Raw genomic sequence first — 15,640 nt, forward strand, 5'->3', positions numbered from 1 at the left:
GCCAAGATTCATTTCTATTCATTTATTAATACTTTCTCATGCGAAGCGAATATTGAATAAGTTAAGATTTATATTTCATACGATTACATTTAGAACTCTAACTTTTATTAATTACAATTTTAATTCCAAATATTAAAATATTGGGATGTAAAGAAAACAATGTGCAAAATGTTAGATTTTGTTTGGGTGGTGTAGGACCCTACATAGTGCATGAGGAAGAAAAAGTTTACCGCCCCCGACGTCTTAAAACAGACAGGTCGGCCTAAATATAGGGCCCAACTTCTGGATAATTGCTTGTCTAGAATGTCAGACTCTCCCACTGGTACACAAGGAGAATCTTATATGAAAATATCCTTGCAATCTGCCTTCCCTTCCGCGAGATTTTCAGCGTACCCCTCAAGCTTTCTATCAGTAGACAGAAAGACCGTACACATTGTCACGCTTACCGTAGGATGGCGGTACCTTATACCTTCCGAAGGGTGTTATCACTATACTGAGACTTCTGTTTAACGATAAAGTATCGAGCCGTTTTTGAAAAAATTAACAGAAGGGTATTCAATACATATGATCGAAGAACAGATGAAATAGACTATTTTATCAGGAACTGTAAATTTTTATGTGTACTATTTGTTTATGTATTTGCAATTGCGTAAGAATTATTTCAAATGATTTGAAGTGTAATCGAAGACAGGGAAAGTTTCAATAACTAGAATATAATAATTTTCCCTTTTCTATGAGAGGTATATTGAAATCAACTCTTGTATGGTTTCTGGGGAGATTAAATATTCCGGGAATCGAATCTGCCTCCGCAAGTATTCTGTAGAGACTGCTTTTTACCGAGTAAGGAGAAAAGAAATTCCCTCTTAAAAATTTTCTGCTGCTCTTAAGGAATTCGAATATCCTTCTTAGGTGAATCGAGCTCATCGGCCATTTATTCCGCGTGGTTCGCCACCCTTCGTCGCGAAACCGCGTACAGGGGATATAACGCGGTTATACCTCGCACCGATCGCTGTGTCTCTCGATTTTATTTTTCTTCCGATTGATGTCGATACTGTAGACCAATCTCGTCCATGGCTTTGTATTCATCCACGAAAACGTGATTCAATAAGTATAAGGTATAATAAGTACAACGAAACCTTCGTGCGTGGAAGTAGAAGCAGACGAGACGGTCGAGTCACGAGAACTTCTTCCTACATAAGGAAGGACTTCTTTTTATTCGCGCATTTTCAAGCTAGTCACGAATATTGCTCAATCTTTTTCTGTACATCACAATTCGAATTAACGATCCGTAATTATTGGAGGACCTTCGTTTCATGCCAAACACATTTCAGTAAAAAAATTTATTACAATGATTCATGGTATAATGATTCCAGTATACGACGATCAATGTTCAACAAGTTAAAAAACGAACATTACCAAATAAAGTATTTTATTGAAGTTGACTAACTTGACATACATTCTTTAATAAGTACGTACCCATAAAAATAGAAAGTTTAATCGACACGCAACTTGTTACTGGACATTCCTATCGAACGAGAGTGAAAGAGACAGTAAAAGAGATAGAAAGCTCTCGTGTGTACAGAGGGGTTCACTTTCATGTGGAAAAAATGATTCGCAATAATCCCGAAGCCAGTGACATGGCAATAACGGTTCCCGTAAGCCACCCTTTGCGTGGCAGGAAGTTCCAAGTGGTTGTCATCGGTTCCTCCATAATTTCCACGTTTCGTCGACTCGCGCGCTACACTGTTCTCTACTCGAAATAATTGGGAGTCACTGATCCAAAGGGCTAAGCCTCAGGGACGACGGTCTGCATTATTATATTGAATTCATGGAAACGGAAAAGTAAGTCGCCGGGAAGGTCGGTGAATGGAAAACGAGAAATCAGAAGGCAGACGGGTGTAAGCTCGGCGTGGCTTTATTAATTATTTTGACGACTCTCTCGCCCACTCGTGTCTGTGCCACTCGCGCCATGTGCGTACCAGAATATGAAATCCTGTATCGATTTTCCTGTTTACCGATAAAGAATCGTATCAAAATGTAGTAAATAAATATAAAAACTGTTCGATTAACTTGTACGTATGAGTCGTTATGTTAATTTCTGTGAAAAAAGGGGTGTCTATCTATTGAGTGGGATCGAATTAAAACCCCAAAGGAACAACGCGAGCAATTGACCTGTCAGCCGTACTATTTGACTGACGTGTGCGTGTCTTTCGAATGATGGATTCCCTCTTTTTTTGACACTCTTCTAACTTCCACTAGGGGTCCCGAGAGAATCTTGTTAGTTACCTAAAAAGTCGTTTACGAAGCAGTCAGTCAAACAGCCACGCGTTTTGCTACATTCATTTATTAGAATGCCGCTGTTTAAATTTGTAAATTACACTGCTCGCTTGTTCCCGTTTGCGAGACTCGAAAACCTCATTAACCGCTGATGGTTTGCTTAGTATGCATCCAAAATCTTCCGGTGCGTTGAGCATTCGATATAAATATGTAGATCCGGCCTGTGTGTCGACACTCGTCGCGTTCTCGTATTAGGGGGAAGGGTGTGCTTCCTTTTTCAAGGGTCGAACGTTTCCGTGTACGTTTTCCACCACTACCGCCAATTCCACAGTCATCATCAGGAGGCCGGCAGCGTTCTCTCTTTTCTCGAGTGCTTTTATAATATTCACCCCCCGTGTACACACGGCCGCGGCTGTGATTTTTCTTGCTGGAACCCCTCTTGAAAATCGTACCGGCGATCGGAGATCGGAGAAAAGCTCCTTTCGATATTGACGCCCAAACCTTTTGTCGCCTTTCTTATCACAGCTTCCCTCTCGCCATGGACCACGAAAAATATCTAAGGTCATATACCCGTGCGCACAAAAATAGCGTTTTGTTATACCTACATAGACGTGTTGTCGATTCACGTGATAAGTCGACATGGTAAAGGGACATCGTGATAAAAGGAATATACGAACAGGCAATTTTCTGGTGCAAATAGAAAGTCATAAGAATGAGTCGCACATAAGTAATAAATAATACTTTTTGTTTGTTCGGTTTTGACAATGCTCGTTTCGTTAGTCGTTACTATAAGCTTAAAAGGAATCATGCGAAAGAATGTTGACTCTTTTTTTGAAGTGCATACTCGAAATTTGGTGGCGGCGGTGGCCGCGAGCGAAATAATTGCGGGTTCTCGCGAGGACGTGCGAACGTTGTTGTAGCTTCGACGAGCCGATGTGCGCCCGCGCACAATTGCAGCTCGGCTACGTCGTCCTGTGGCGCATCGGACGCTTTGAAACATCGTCAGTCCTGCCGAGGATCCTTCTAAGGGTGCTCGTTGTACAGGAGGATCCTCCGAATCCGATTTTGAAAACGGATCACGAATTCATTTCTACTTTCCTTTAACCCCTTATCGTGTAATGTTCTATAGAACTTCTAATTACTATTTATGAGCTTTCTCAAAAATTTGTTCTCGAATTAAGGACTAATTTTTTAATTAGGTGAAAGTTCGTACATCATTTTTATGTTTTAATATGAAAAAAAGTGTTTGGATTTTGTGTAATAAAAACTTGCGCGAGTGAAGAAATACAGTTACATTAATGAAGGAGCAAATAAAATGTTCAAGACGAGCAACTGACAGGATATCGATGGTTTGCCGCGAATTGTTCAATGACTCGGGACGATTGTTGGCACAGTGTAGAAAATGTTAGGATGTCCGGTGCAGCAGGATTCAAGCCATCCGCGGTGCTTCCTAGAAACGACAACGGCGCGAAGCCGAAAAGCAAGATTTCGAAGTTGTCGTCACCCAAGTCTTTGATCCCGCCTTTAGCCGCGAGTTCGCCGAAAAAATCACAAGAACCGAACGCACGCTCACTTTCCTCGAGTCCCGCCAAGTCTCACTCGTCTGTTTCGTCGACGTCCCCGCGTCGAACGTCTCTGAGCGTTGACTCGATGAAAAAGTCAAGAAAATATTCTCAGTACGAGGACCGACAGCAGGCGCTGCATCAAAACTGCGCGAGAACATCCCCGAAACGGTCCCCGAGGAGATACATAACGTCTTACGAAGAAGATTACTCGCAGGACGAAATGGGCCTGAGTCTCCGTATACCTTCGACGGGTGGAGGTGGCGAGTCGGAGATGTCGTTTTTGGAATTCGAGTCGCTTTACACGTTGGAAAAGGAGTTAATGCAATCGCGGCAGGATGTGGGTCAAACGGACGATAAGTGCATTTTTGGCGGTTGGCTTGGCAGGCGCGGGGTTTACACAGAGTTACCGGATCCGTTTTACCAGCAACCCGTCGTTCCGACAGCCGCAGCATCACAGATTCCGATGGAAGGATTCAGCTTCGCACCTGGGTGGTCGTTAAACGTCGAGCATTTTTATCAATGGCAGCATCGGGGGAAGAGTACGCAGCAGGTATTTGAATCCTTTTCACGGTTAACGAGATCCTAGTGGAAGGACATTGCATCAACGTGAATGAGAAGGATTTAGACTTAGACACTAGGTGAAAGTGTGCTCATGTTTCACCGAAGATTGAAATCAACGAAGAATCAATATCTTATACAAGAAATGTCAAAACGATTCTGATCTCCATACATCAAACCCATAATTATTAGCAAAAGAATCAATGAATGTAAATAGTTCAATAGGTCATATAATTGACTGTACACAGTTTCAAACTGCCTACATTTTGGTTGAATATATTTGGCAGGGTGAATTGTAGAATTGGTGTGGTAACTGGATTCTCGAATTTGAAATGAGCTGTCAGTAGCATACGTCGCCGTTTGTCTCTTTGTCGAATCAGAATGTGTATTATACGTCTATGTATGTAGATATAGAGGAGCTAGAGGTTGGGCGCACGAGATCGCGTTTGCTGTGGGTCGCGTTTCGAATTAATTGAAAAACGGAAGCAATTTCACCGAAGCTTTCCGTCAGTCGCGCGCGAATTGCGAACCCGAACGCGTTTAACGCGTATATTGCTTCTCGCTCCCTGTTATCTCCCTCTTCCTCACGCCTACCTGGTTGCGCGTTTAGTTATCCGCGCTTATGCGCATCGCTTTTCGCGTTTCCTCTTCAATTTTGACTCCGCGCGTTATCCGTCTCCCCTGCACTGCCTATTTTTGTTCTCCTCTATCCAGTTTCATCCTCCGTTGTTGTTCCCGGTTATCCTCGTCCGGTTGTTTCTGTCGCTGTTCGTTCCGTTTGCTCTCGCGTTCGCGTTTCGTCCCTCGAGGCGGGTTCGGGCTAGAGCCGATTTTCACGTCCCTCATCGAGCTAATTTCGGAAACCGAGCTGCAAATTTGCGGTACGACGCTATCGAGTTTTACTTCATTCCGACTGTTGCCGCAGGCAGTTTGTACAATGCCATGCGCCGTTACTTCCTGTTCATTTTTGGCCATTTATTGATAAAAGTGATCAGCCTCTTGATCCCTTTGCTTTACACCGTGATTGCGCCTCGTTTCCGAAATGCGGAATCGATAGAAAATTTGCATCAACTTCAGAATTGTTGTTCATTAAATGTATTGATCAAAACGTATATACACGCGAATTAATCTGATTATTTTAATTTCAACGTTAATTAAATGTATAACGGTGCGAGTATACATGAAGTTATTTGAATTCGCCTCTCGTTATACTAATTAACTAAAGTAAATTTAATCGTGGCTCGTTCAGATCGCGGTTAAATATTTGTTGGCAAAATTCTGCGATGCTTTTCTCGTAGCGGTGATTTAATTTCTTCTAAATCTAAACGATTCTTTTTTTGTAAAAGATACTCTGAGATAAGATCCTTGAGAGGAGGGTGGATCGGGGGAGTTATCAAATATACTGCTCGGGGGTGTGAAGGTACTTTGATCAACCCCGAGAAAGAGCCGCGTTTCGCCTCGCGATTCGCTCTCTCACGATGTTTACTTTAAGGGATGCCACCGGCTACCAGCATCTTTCAGTCCGATGGAAGGAGTGCACTCCTCTTACTTATGTATCTTGCAAGCGAATCGTTCTTTATCTTACTCGTATCCACGAACCAACACGAAGCTATTTTCATTACCGACGAGTTTCGCAGCGGGATCGTTAACACGATCAAAGGAAAATTAACTTTGTTTATAAACCCCTCGCAAATCCTGCGTTGCTTTAAAGTAATTAGCGGAATACGTGCGAAACACGTTGTCGAAATCACAGCTTGCATTATCAGGAGTTGAATCGGGAATTCTTTAATAGAATATTAACAGTTTTAGGGTTAATAATTGAAATTGAGAATTCATGATCCAACAAGAAATTATTGTTCTCATATTTACACCATGATATTGACTATCGTTTAATGATTTGGAAAATCGAAAAGTAACAGTGTGATATTTCATGGCGAGAAAAGAAGAATGAAAGGAAGTCGGCGCGCAGAAGGAGGGTAGATACCCTGATCGTGAAGCAATTTTCGTGGGGCTGCAAATTGGCAATTGGACGATAAATGATTTAGGTCGTGCAAGCGCGTACCTACGTACATGTAACCTCGCAGAACGCGGCGGGGGTGAACCTACCCCAAGGCGAGGCACATATCTCTGCCTGTTCGACTACCTTACTGGCAAAATAGATCTCTAATTCAATCGTTGCTCCTCGATGACTCACGATTTCGCCGATTCATACACATCTTCGTTTAACATCTTGAGCAAAGTTTATCATTTGAACCTAGCACACTGTTTCTGACAAGTTTCATAAATATGGAGGTATTTAGAAATCAGTGAGAGCTCTTTTCTCTTTACTTTACACAAAATGTTTCATTTCCTACAGACGACGTAAGAACTCAGCCTGAAAATACAAACAGTTTTAATCCTTGTCTCCTATCATAATCCTAGGAACGGAGCAAGGAACTCGAATTCAGAAAAATAATCAAGCTACGCGCCGGATAATGTTCTCATGGCACAAATAGTTCGTAGAAATTCAAATATCATTTGTTACATATATAGATCGTTCAATCATTAAAAATTGCAACCAAGGAAATACATTTGGCAGAATACATTTCAAGCCCAAAGCCTGTAGAAGACAATCGTAAAATGTAGCATTTTGCCCACGTTCCAACTACCTTTTCGCTGCTGCCCAGTTTTCACTTTGTACCTTTGCGGTCGTTCTTTGAGGGCATTGTGCTTGTATCACTGGAAAAGCGAAGGCACGTGTATATGTATACCTTAAAAGAGTCGTGACGTGTCACGTGATGAGAATACAACGCTCGCTTCGCCTCATACTACGCCCTTCGTTTACGTAGCCACGATGAAGAGGGGACCCTTTCCTCCCTCCTTTAGGGTAAGAAAATGTTCTGTCAGGGCGGTGTGCCACCGTCCACCGTACACTCAGATTCTGACGGAAACGTCTTTACGATTATTACTGTCACAAGTCGAGAAAGACATACATATGATAACTTCGCGAAATTCCTCAACAAGGTTTCTTAGTTATTGTTAGTACAAAGTTGACAAAAAATGCATACTGTAAGAAACATTTTGTATCGATTTCTTTTATTGTCTACTATAAATTAATGCTAGTAGTAGACGACTGTATTTTTTTCCTACACGATCGAGAACAGTTGGGAAGATTTTATAAAAACAAAATATTCGGTTTGATTGCGATAATAGTAGTAAGACACAACCCTTGCTGCAATTAAAGTAAGAATACCTTACAATTAACTGGTACGTGTCGAAGAGCTGAAGGAGGGAATTGTAACGAATCAGACGGCAATCAGAGGAAAGACCGCGTCGTCAATCGACAATTAAAGAGTGACAGGTTCTCTTAGCCGAGTGACGAGTTCGTTTACCCGTACGACGCGTAAGGGAGGATCTATCTCTTCCTCGTCGCGGGCTGCCCTCGGGGTAAAGGGGCGAAGGAGAGTGCCGGTGGTGCTCAGAACTCGGACGCGAGGATTGGTTCCTGTACCCGGCGGGGCGCGTGGCAACCCTCAACAAACGTCGAAGCTCGTTAAAGCTTTTTGGAGTAAGTTAGCAACCGTGTCCCTGCCCGTCTTCCGTACGATACGTGAGACGAAAGAATTATTGCAATTTCGACGGGACGCTTTTGGAATATCTAATGCGATACGGCGGCGCCTTTTTTCCGCGAACCGGTACACGTCTGCCGCGCACGGACGGATCCGAACGGAATAGTAGATTCGTGTAGAATAGTAGGTCCGAGGTATCTAACGACGACTTGACAAGAATTTATATCAATTTTTGGGCTGTTTCAAATCGGGTACTGGTTTGAATAGCTACGCTATACCTGGAACCGTGTATAACTCACTCCGTTCCGAGAACCGGAGACAATCGGGACGGGTAAAAATAGAGAAACAGATTCGACAACTCGTCCCAAGCCAATTTCGTCAGTTCATTCTGATCCTTCGAACCATCTATCCATCTACTTCGCATTGGAAAAGTGGAGGTACGTGGTGGGACGGGTTTAAAATTAGCAACTCGCGGCTGATGGTATTCTAGTCGACCATCGTGTCATATTTGTGCAAATGATCACGCGGGTGCGTACACTTTGCAACCGGGAATCATTCAGCCAAAGGATAGGGAGATAAATAATAGGAACAGGATCTAATAGAGGCGGTGAAAAGGTTACACGTTCCCGCATTGGGAATGTGTAATGGGACATAGGACACCAACCAAGATGAGAAGTCGTCCCACGAGCGAAAGTATTGTCACCGGTCGTTTTCGCGACAAACGTGTACACACGTGCGCTATGCCGCCGTAAAGCAGCTTAAGGATCGTTAAGAAGGTACCGTGTGGGCTAGTTCTCGCGCAGGATGCCCACACGATGCGCACAATATGTATACAATGGCAGGGTAGGGCTCCGTTGCATCGTTGGTTGCAGGCTGCGTCTCAGGTATATTTATTTAACTCGCGCGAGTCGCAATCATGCGTAGGTATATCTCATTCATAAAACATAATCTGTGTGACGTCGCCCCTCAGCCGGAGGAAAAATTGTACAAGTCGTTAGCGTCTGCTCCTGTTTACGGAATTAAGACGATTGAGCAACTTGTTCCCCTCAGCGAGGAATAATGACGAAAATATCGTAATTTGCACTTCAACTTCAATTTGTTCTTCATATTTCATTAGTGTTTCGCAAAGGCAATTACAATTCTGTCTCGATAGTAAATGAACATGGATTCGGATAGAACAGGGGGCTCGCTACTCGCGAAACTTTCTCGCGTAAAAATAACTTGTTCCTTCCGGATTTTCGTAGTCATGACAACGAGTTTCCTCGAATCTCGTGAGGGTACGATACGTTTTGTGCTACACTGCAGGACACGTACACTTCTCTTCCTGAGGGAGGAAGGTGCATCCTCTGTTCGCTCTTGGGGGACGATAACTCGGTTACGAAGGTTCTCAACTCGGGCAAATTTTATTTTTACGAAGTAAGAAGAAATATATCATGACCAACAACATTTTACTCGTATCGGAATTTTATCCCATTGTGCCAATACATATGGAAGTATTCATCCAAAAGTAACTAAAATTATTGACGTTTATGTAATACAATATATATGGCAAGTATTTAAAATTCTATGTCGAGAATTCAATATTATTTTATATAAACACAATTTCTTTGAGTTAACATGATTTAAGACGTTTATAAATTGCTTCCGTATTGTGACTCATTGTCAGCTAGAAAAACAATTTCTTCCGGCTTCGGTAATCGACATTCTATCGAACAAAGAGGATAATTTTATCCCGTTCGTAGGATTATTTGTTCACGATCGTTACTCCGCCTCCTTCACTTCATTTCGCGTCTTTTTCATTTCGACTGACTGGGCCGTCTCGATATCGTGGCCAAGGCAAACCTAATTTCATCGCCCCATTCTCCTGGCGCCCATCGAGTAGCCCCTTCATAATCGGACGACAAAGGCGGAAAGGCCACCCCTTTTCCACCTTCCAATCCCTCTCATTCGATCCGCACTCTTTCTCTTCTTTCATCCTCCGTGTTTGCTCTCTTTTTTCCTCTCACGCGAAATCAGTTCTGCCCGTTCTACGTAATGTAAACCAAAAACTCCACGTTTAAACTGAACTTGGCGGAGTCAGTAGATTGGAATTAATCTTTTTGTTCTCTCGTTATTAAATAGAGTTACAGGAATGATGGATCGTGCGCATTGATTTGACTGTCGTCGTCTACGAAGAAAAGTCGCTCAGGAACAGAGTCGCATAGGCAATTACCAAGCGAGCCTGGGAACCGCGTACGCAGGGCTGATCGATATTCGACTTGGCGTCGATTATCGTGCAGGTCGCTGCGGGTAGGCGCGTACATATAGGTGTGTTAAAAGGCAACACGATGGCCGGCATTACAATTAATGATGGTGCTCGTACGTGAATCGTACGGAATAGCAATCGATAGTACAGCACCTGTCAAGAATGCTCATGGTTACTCTCATCGCTGTCATTGCCCGCGAGGCCGAAATTCCCCTCGGATCCTACTGTCCGGTCCTTCGCCCCTTTTTTTCAATCGGTCGCCGACAAAACAACCGCTCATTTGCATTTAATGGATTTCGCTAGTTCCGAAATTAAAATCAGACATTCGATAGACACTCGTGAAAGCAGCATATTAATATTTGATTAATTCAACGCGCTTTTAACCCTTTATCATGTTTCACGAACTTACACCATTCGTGTTTTAAAAAGTTTGCTTCAAAGCTTATTTAATTATAATTGATATATTATATAAATATCTAAATTGTGTTATGTGTACTAAACAAATATGGTTTATGTCCGAGTGAATCGATCGGCAATTTAAAATCGTTTATCGATAAATTTATAGCTCTTGCTCGATTCTGTTAATTTACGGAACAATGTACCTACGCGGAGCCGTTTCCAGTTAAGTTGAATTAAAACGGCTTATAATCGGGGCTTCTGTCTCAAGATCTTCTCTTCTCCCCTTTCCACTCTCTAGCTACTTTCGTTCCTATTTTCATCCCTCGGCTAACGTCGCGTTATTTTCGCCCGAAGAGAAAAGATATTATCTTCTTGGAAGACGATGGGACCCGCAGCAATTTTTATTACCTACTCCTTAAGCAGATTTAAGACGTTTATAAATTGCTTCCGTATTGTGACTCATTGTCAGCTAGAAAAACAATTTCTTCCGGCTTCGGTAATCGACATTCTATCGAACAAAGAGGATAATTTTATCCCGTTCGTAGGATTATTTGTTCACGATCGTTACTCCGCCTCCTTCACTTCATTTCGCGTCTTTTTCATTTCGACTGACTGGGCCGTCTCGATATCGTGGCCAAGGCAAACCTAATTTCATCGCCCCATTCTCCTGGCGCCCATCGAGTAGCCCCTTCATAATCGGACGACAAAGGCGGAAAGGCCACCCCTTTTCCACCTTCCAATCCCTCTCATTCGATCCGCACTCTTTCTCTTCTTTCATCCTCCGTGTTTGCTCTCTTTTTTCCTCTCACGCGAAATCAGTTCTGCCCGTTCTACGTAATGTAAACCAAAAACTCCACGTTTAAACTGAACTTGGCGGAGTCAGTAGATTGGAATTAATCTTTTTGTTCTCTCGTTATTAAATAGAGTTACAGGAATGATGGATCGTGCGCATTGATTTGACTGTCGTCGTCTACGAAGAAAAGTCGCTCAGGAACAGAGTCGCATAGGCAATTACCAAGCGAGCCTGGGAACCGCGTACGCAGGGCTGATCGATATTCGACTTGGCGTCGATTATCGTGCAGGTCGCTGCGGGTAGGCGCGTACATATAGGTGTGTTAAAAGGCAACACGATGGCCGGCATTACAATTAATGATGGTGCTCGTACGTGAATCGTACGGAATAGCAATCGATAGTACAGCACCTGTCAAGAATGCTCATGGTTACTCTCATCGCTGTCATTGCCCGCGAGGCCGAAATTCCCCTCGGATCCTACTGTCCGGTCCTTCGCCCCTTTTTTTCAATCGGTCGCCGACAAAACAACCGCTCATTTGCATTTAATGGATTTCGCTAGTTCCGAAATTAAAATCAGACATTCGATAGACACTCGTGAAAGCAGCATATTAATATTTGATTAATTCAACGCGCTTTTAACCCTTTATCATGTTTCACGAACTTACACCATTCGTGTTTTAAAAAGTTTGCTTCAAAGCTTATTTAATTATAATTGATATATTATATAAATATCTAAATTGTGTTATGTGTACTAAACAAATATGGTTTATGTCCGAGTGAATCGATCGGCAATTTAAAATCGTTTATCGATAAATTTATAGCTCTTGCTCGATTCTGTTAATTTACGGAACAATGTACCTACGCGGAGCCGTTTCCAGTTAAGTTGAATTAAAACGGCTTATAATCGGGGCTTCTGTCTCAAGATCTTCTCTTCTCCCCTTTCCACTCTCTAGCTACTTTCGTTCCTATTTTCATCCCTCGGCTAACGTCGCGTTATTTTCGCCCGAAGAGAAAAGATATTATCTTCTTGGAAGACGATGGGACCCGCAGCAATTTTTATTACCTACTCCTTAAGCGATCACTTTTCTTCATCTTATTAACGGCCACACCAGATCGAACTTCTTCCAATATTTATACCATATAAATTGTATTTATTGTTTTCTTTATTATTTACCATAAACGCGTCATGCGATTGTCTTAGATATTTTTAGTTTAGTATTTTCCTGTTTCATTGGGAAATAACTTTCACAATGTTATGTTCAATTATTGGACAGTTGAATTTTACGGAATATTTCTTACGAATGCCTACCCATTATCCACGTTATACGGTTTTCGTGGATCGAATGCACGGATGGACGCGTGTATCCATTTCGTAATAGAAACTGGTCGTAACAATCGTTCAGGAAATCCCGTGTCGCGTTCGACCCCCGACAAAAGAAAATCGAATGTAACAACGTTCGGTCGAAAGAGAAGAATAGAACCGGGCAACGAGAGATAGAATTGAAATGAAAAGGAAAAGGAAAGCAAAGAAAAAAAAATCGGGGAAACAAAACGAAGAGGTGACAGAAAAAGGGTGCGACGCGAGAGGAAGACGATGGAAAGAGAAGGAGAGAGAGTATATACGCATAGAGAAGTGTGCGCGACGCGCGTATTCAGTTACGTCCGGTGCGTCGCGCCGTCGAGACGCACCGTTTCGGCAACAAGTTTTGGTCCGCGTGCTTTTCTTTACGATGTGCATCCACCACCGTCCTACCCTTCTCGAGGGTGGTTGTACAATCGACAGAAACGAGGTTAACTCTTGGCGTTTCATTGATTCTGAAATCCAAAATATATCGAAAACACTGAACTTCTTCGTATAGACGTTTGCAGCTCTACATAATAAAATAATTAATTAATTATGTGGAACGTAAAGAATTAACCTCTCTGTTGATTATTAGAGAATAGATTGGCCTGGTTACGTACTTCACGTTTGTGAGATGTATGTTAATATATGTCAGGACGGAAAGTGAAGACAGCAATGTGTCAAAGTGGTGCGAGTAAGACATTGTTACCCCGTTCGGCTGACTTCATCAATTTTTAAAGTGATTGGATAATAATACAGCAGTGAAAAAGACACAAGTGGATTACGCGGGGTTTCTGTTTACACGGGGTAGCGACGGACCGGCGAAATTGAATAATTGGATAATATCGAACGGGATAAGAATTTGAGACCCTCAGACTTCTTCTTCGCTCCTTATAAAACGGTCCGCAATTTGGTTACTGCTACTCGAGAACTATTTTCATTTCGAATTTTACAATTACTACCGCGGGAACGCGAATGTGTGCATCCATATGCATATTGATACGAGTCGAGCTACTTGGCGAGTGAAGGAGGAAAGTACTTACCGTTTCATCGACTCTCCCGCGGGTCATTTCTCATCGCAAGTAGTTCACGAGTGTTCTCACTAAGGAGAACAATGAGGAAGTTGGAGAACCGTTTAGTCCGTATAATTGGATAACAAAGAGACTTTTAACGCTTGATGCTTCGAACTCTAAGTGCAGATTGTTCACGTATTCTCCGCTGATAACAATTCATTATTCGGCTTCTTAAATTTTTGTTTGACAAATTTTTATGAACGAGACTCTTATTTGATCGACAATTTTGAGCCCGTGCTCGTTTCGCTTTCGTGAAGAAAGAGGAATTGAGGACGTGTCGTATCCTCGCGTGTCAACAGAGGCTTCGAACTTTAAGTGTTCGCATTGTTGTACGTTGCTTGTTGCGCGTCTGATGTGCCGTGGATGCACGAAGGCAAAAGAAACGTGACGACACGCCTCGCGAGAGCACGTGCATCTTGGATAACAAGATCGTTCCGGTAATAGAGAGAGGAACACGCTTCGTCGATTGTCTGAACTTCGCGATCGAACGTTTCAAAAAATTACTTGACAATTGTGACACAGAAATTACTGTATTCGATTAAATAATCAGTATTGATACTATTGGACGATACATATTAATACGAATAAAACGGCAGTGTCAACATACAATGAATAAATTAAGCATCTCGTTAAAGGGATGATTTCATCATTATTAATTAATTATCACGTAAATGTGCATATAATTACATGAAACGAGACAAGCATTGAGTGCGTGGTTACGGAACGTCATCGTCGATGTGCAACGAATGAAGCTTTATTGACGTCCGTTCAGAATTAATTACCACCGCAACGTGATCTACTAATGATTTTACTGACTGATCGAATCAATCGTATCGTTGGCAAATCGTTACGAATATCCCGTTAAACGATACGAAATCGGTGAGCAGATCAGTTCGAATGACGAGTGCCAAGTGCAAATCGTACAACGGGACAGTAATGGTACCAACGTCGTTAACGTCGCGGCTGTGTTCGTGTGCTTAATTGGTAACTACGATTAGCGATTCCGCTGCGAAGTCTAGACCGTGTACCGCCGTGAATTCATGCGATTTGGATGACGTTAACGACGACCGGCATCGACGTCATGGCTTGTATCAGAGCGCCGAGATCCGTCTGTGGATCGAGCGACGACATCAAGGCTGATTCGACTCGCAATGTCATACAGGTACAGGTTTCTGGTCCTGTTATCGCGTATACTATACCCGCCCGAACTGATGTCTGTCTACCCGAGCAAACCGCAGAAAGTACATACGCGATCAGGGTCCCGTTGGATATCGTAGCCTCAGAGCGTTGCAAGTGTTAATTCCACTGATGACCCAAGGAATTATCTTGAAACTTACACGAAAGAGATAACATTTACTAAACTGTTCCTTACTAGATTCAGTCGTGCTTGCTGTATTTTAGATGTTTAATTTAAATCAAGATTTGAAAGACTGGGGGTATTAGGACAGACTCGAGTATCCTAGGGTCGTGAAACGGTGCCAGAAATTGAAATACGTTCCGCTAATTTAAGTGCCGTCTTATTACGTCTCCGAACGAACGAAGAATCGCTTGTTTGAATACCAATTAGAAAACGCAAGGGGCACGTGCTCCAGGTTTCTCCAGCTCGTTCGTTTCGAAGGACTCGCAGGTATCCGTGGAACTCGTAACATAACTCGTGCATACGTATTTAGATGAGAATCTTGACTGGAGAACCACCGGTAAGGCTGTACAGCTGCCCGCCAGAGGCGACGTGTAATAATGAAAATTAGAATCTGCGTGGTGACCCGAAATTATGAAGGAAGTTCATCCTGCTTCTCTCTTTGCCGCGCTCAAAAATAGTACGATGTCTCGACTCGGCCTGC

At 42.7% G+C, this 15,640-nt stretch overlaps 1 protein-coding gene across 3 annotated transcripts in view; it reads left to right on the forward strand.

Moving 5' to 3' along the window:
- Positions 1–3,312: 3,312 nt before the first annotated feature.
- The window catches only part of sick (sickie), a 127,015-nt gene continuing 114,687 nt past the window's right edge, over positions 3,313–15,640 (forward strand). For 2 of the 3 annotated variants that reach the window (XM_018020140.2, XM_018020142.2), the window contains exon 1: positions 3,313–4,392. In XM_018020140.2, the coding sequence (XP_017875629.2) occupies positions 3,646–4,392 (747 nt within the window). In that variant the 5' untranslated portion in view covers positions 3,313–3,645. Of the gene's footprint in view, positions 4,393–14,453; positions 14,962–15,640 lie in introns of those variants that run through there. The other variant, XM_018020141.2, reaches the window with a different exon arrangement.

Source organism: Ceratina calcarata, unplaced genomic scaffold (genome assembly GCF_001652005.2).
Source record: "Ceratina calcarata isolate Rehan_Ccalc_2016 unplaced genomic scaffold, ASM165200v1 scaffold218, whole genome shotgun sequence".
In the NCBI taxonomy this organism is placed as follows: domain Eukaryota; kingdom Metazoa; phylum Arthropoda; class Insecta; order Hymenoptera; family Apidae; genus Ceratina; species Ceratina calcarata.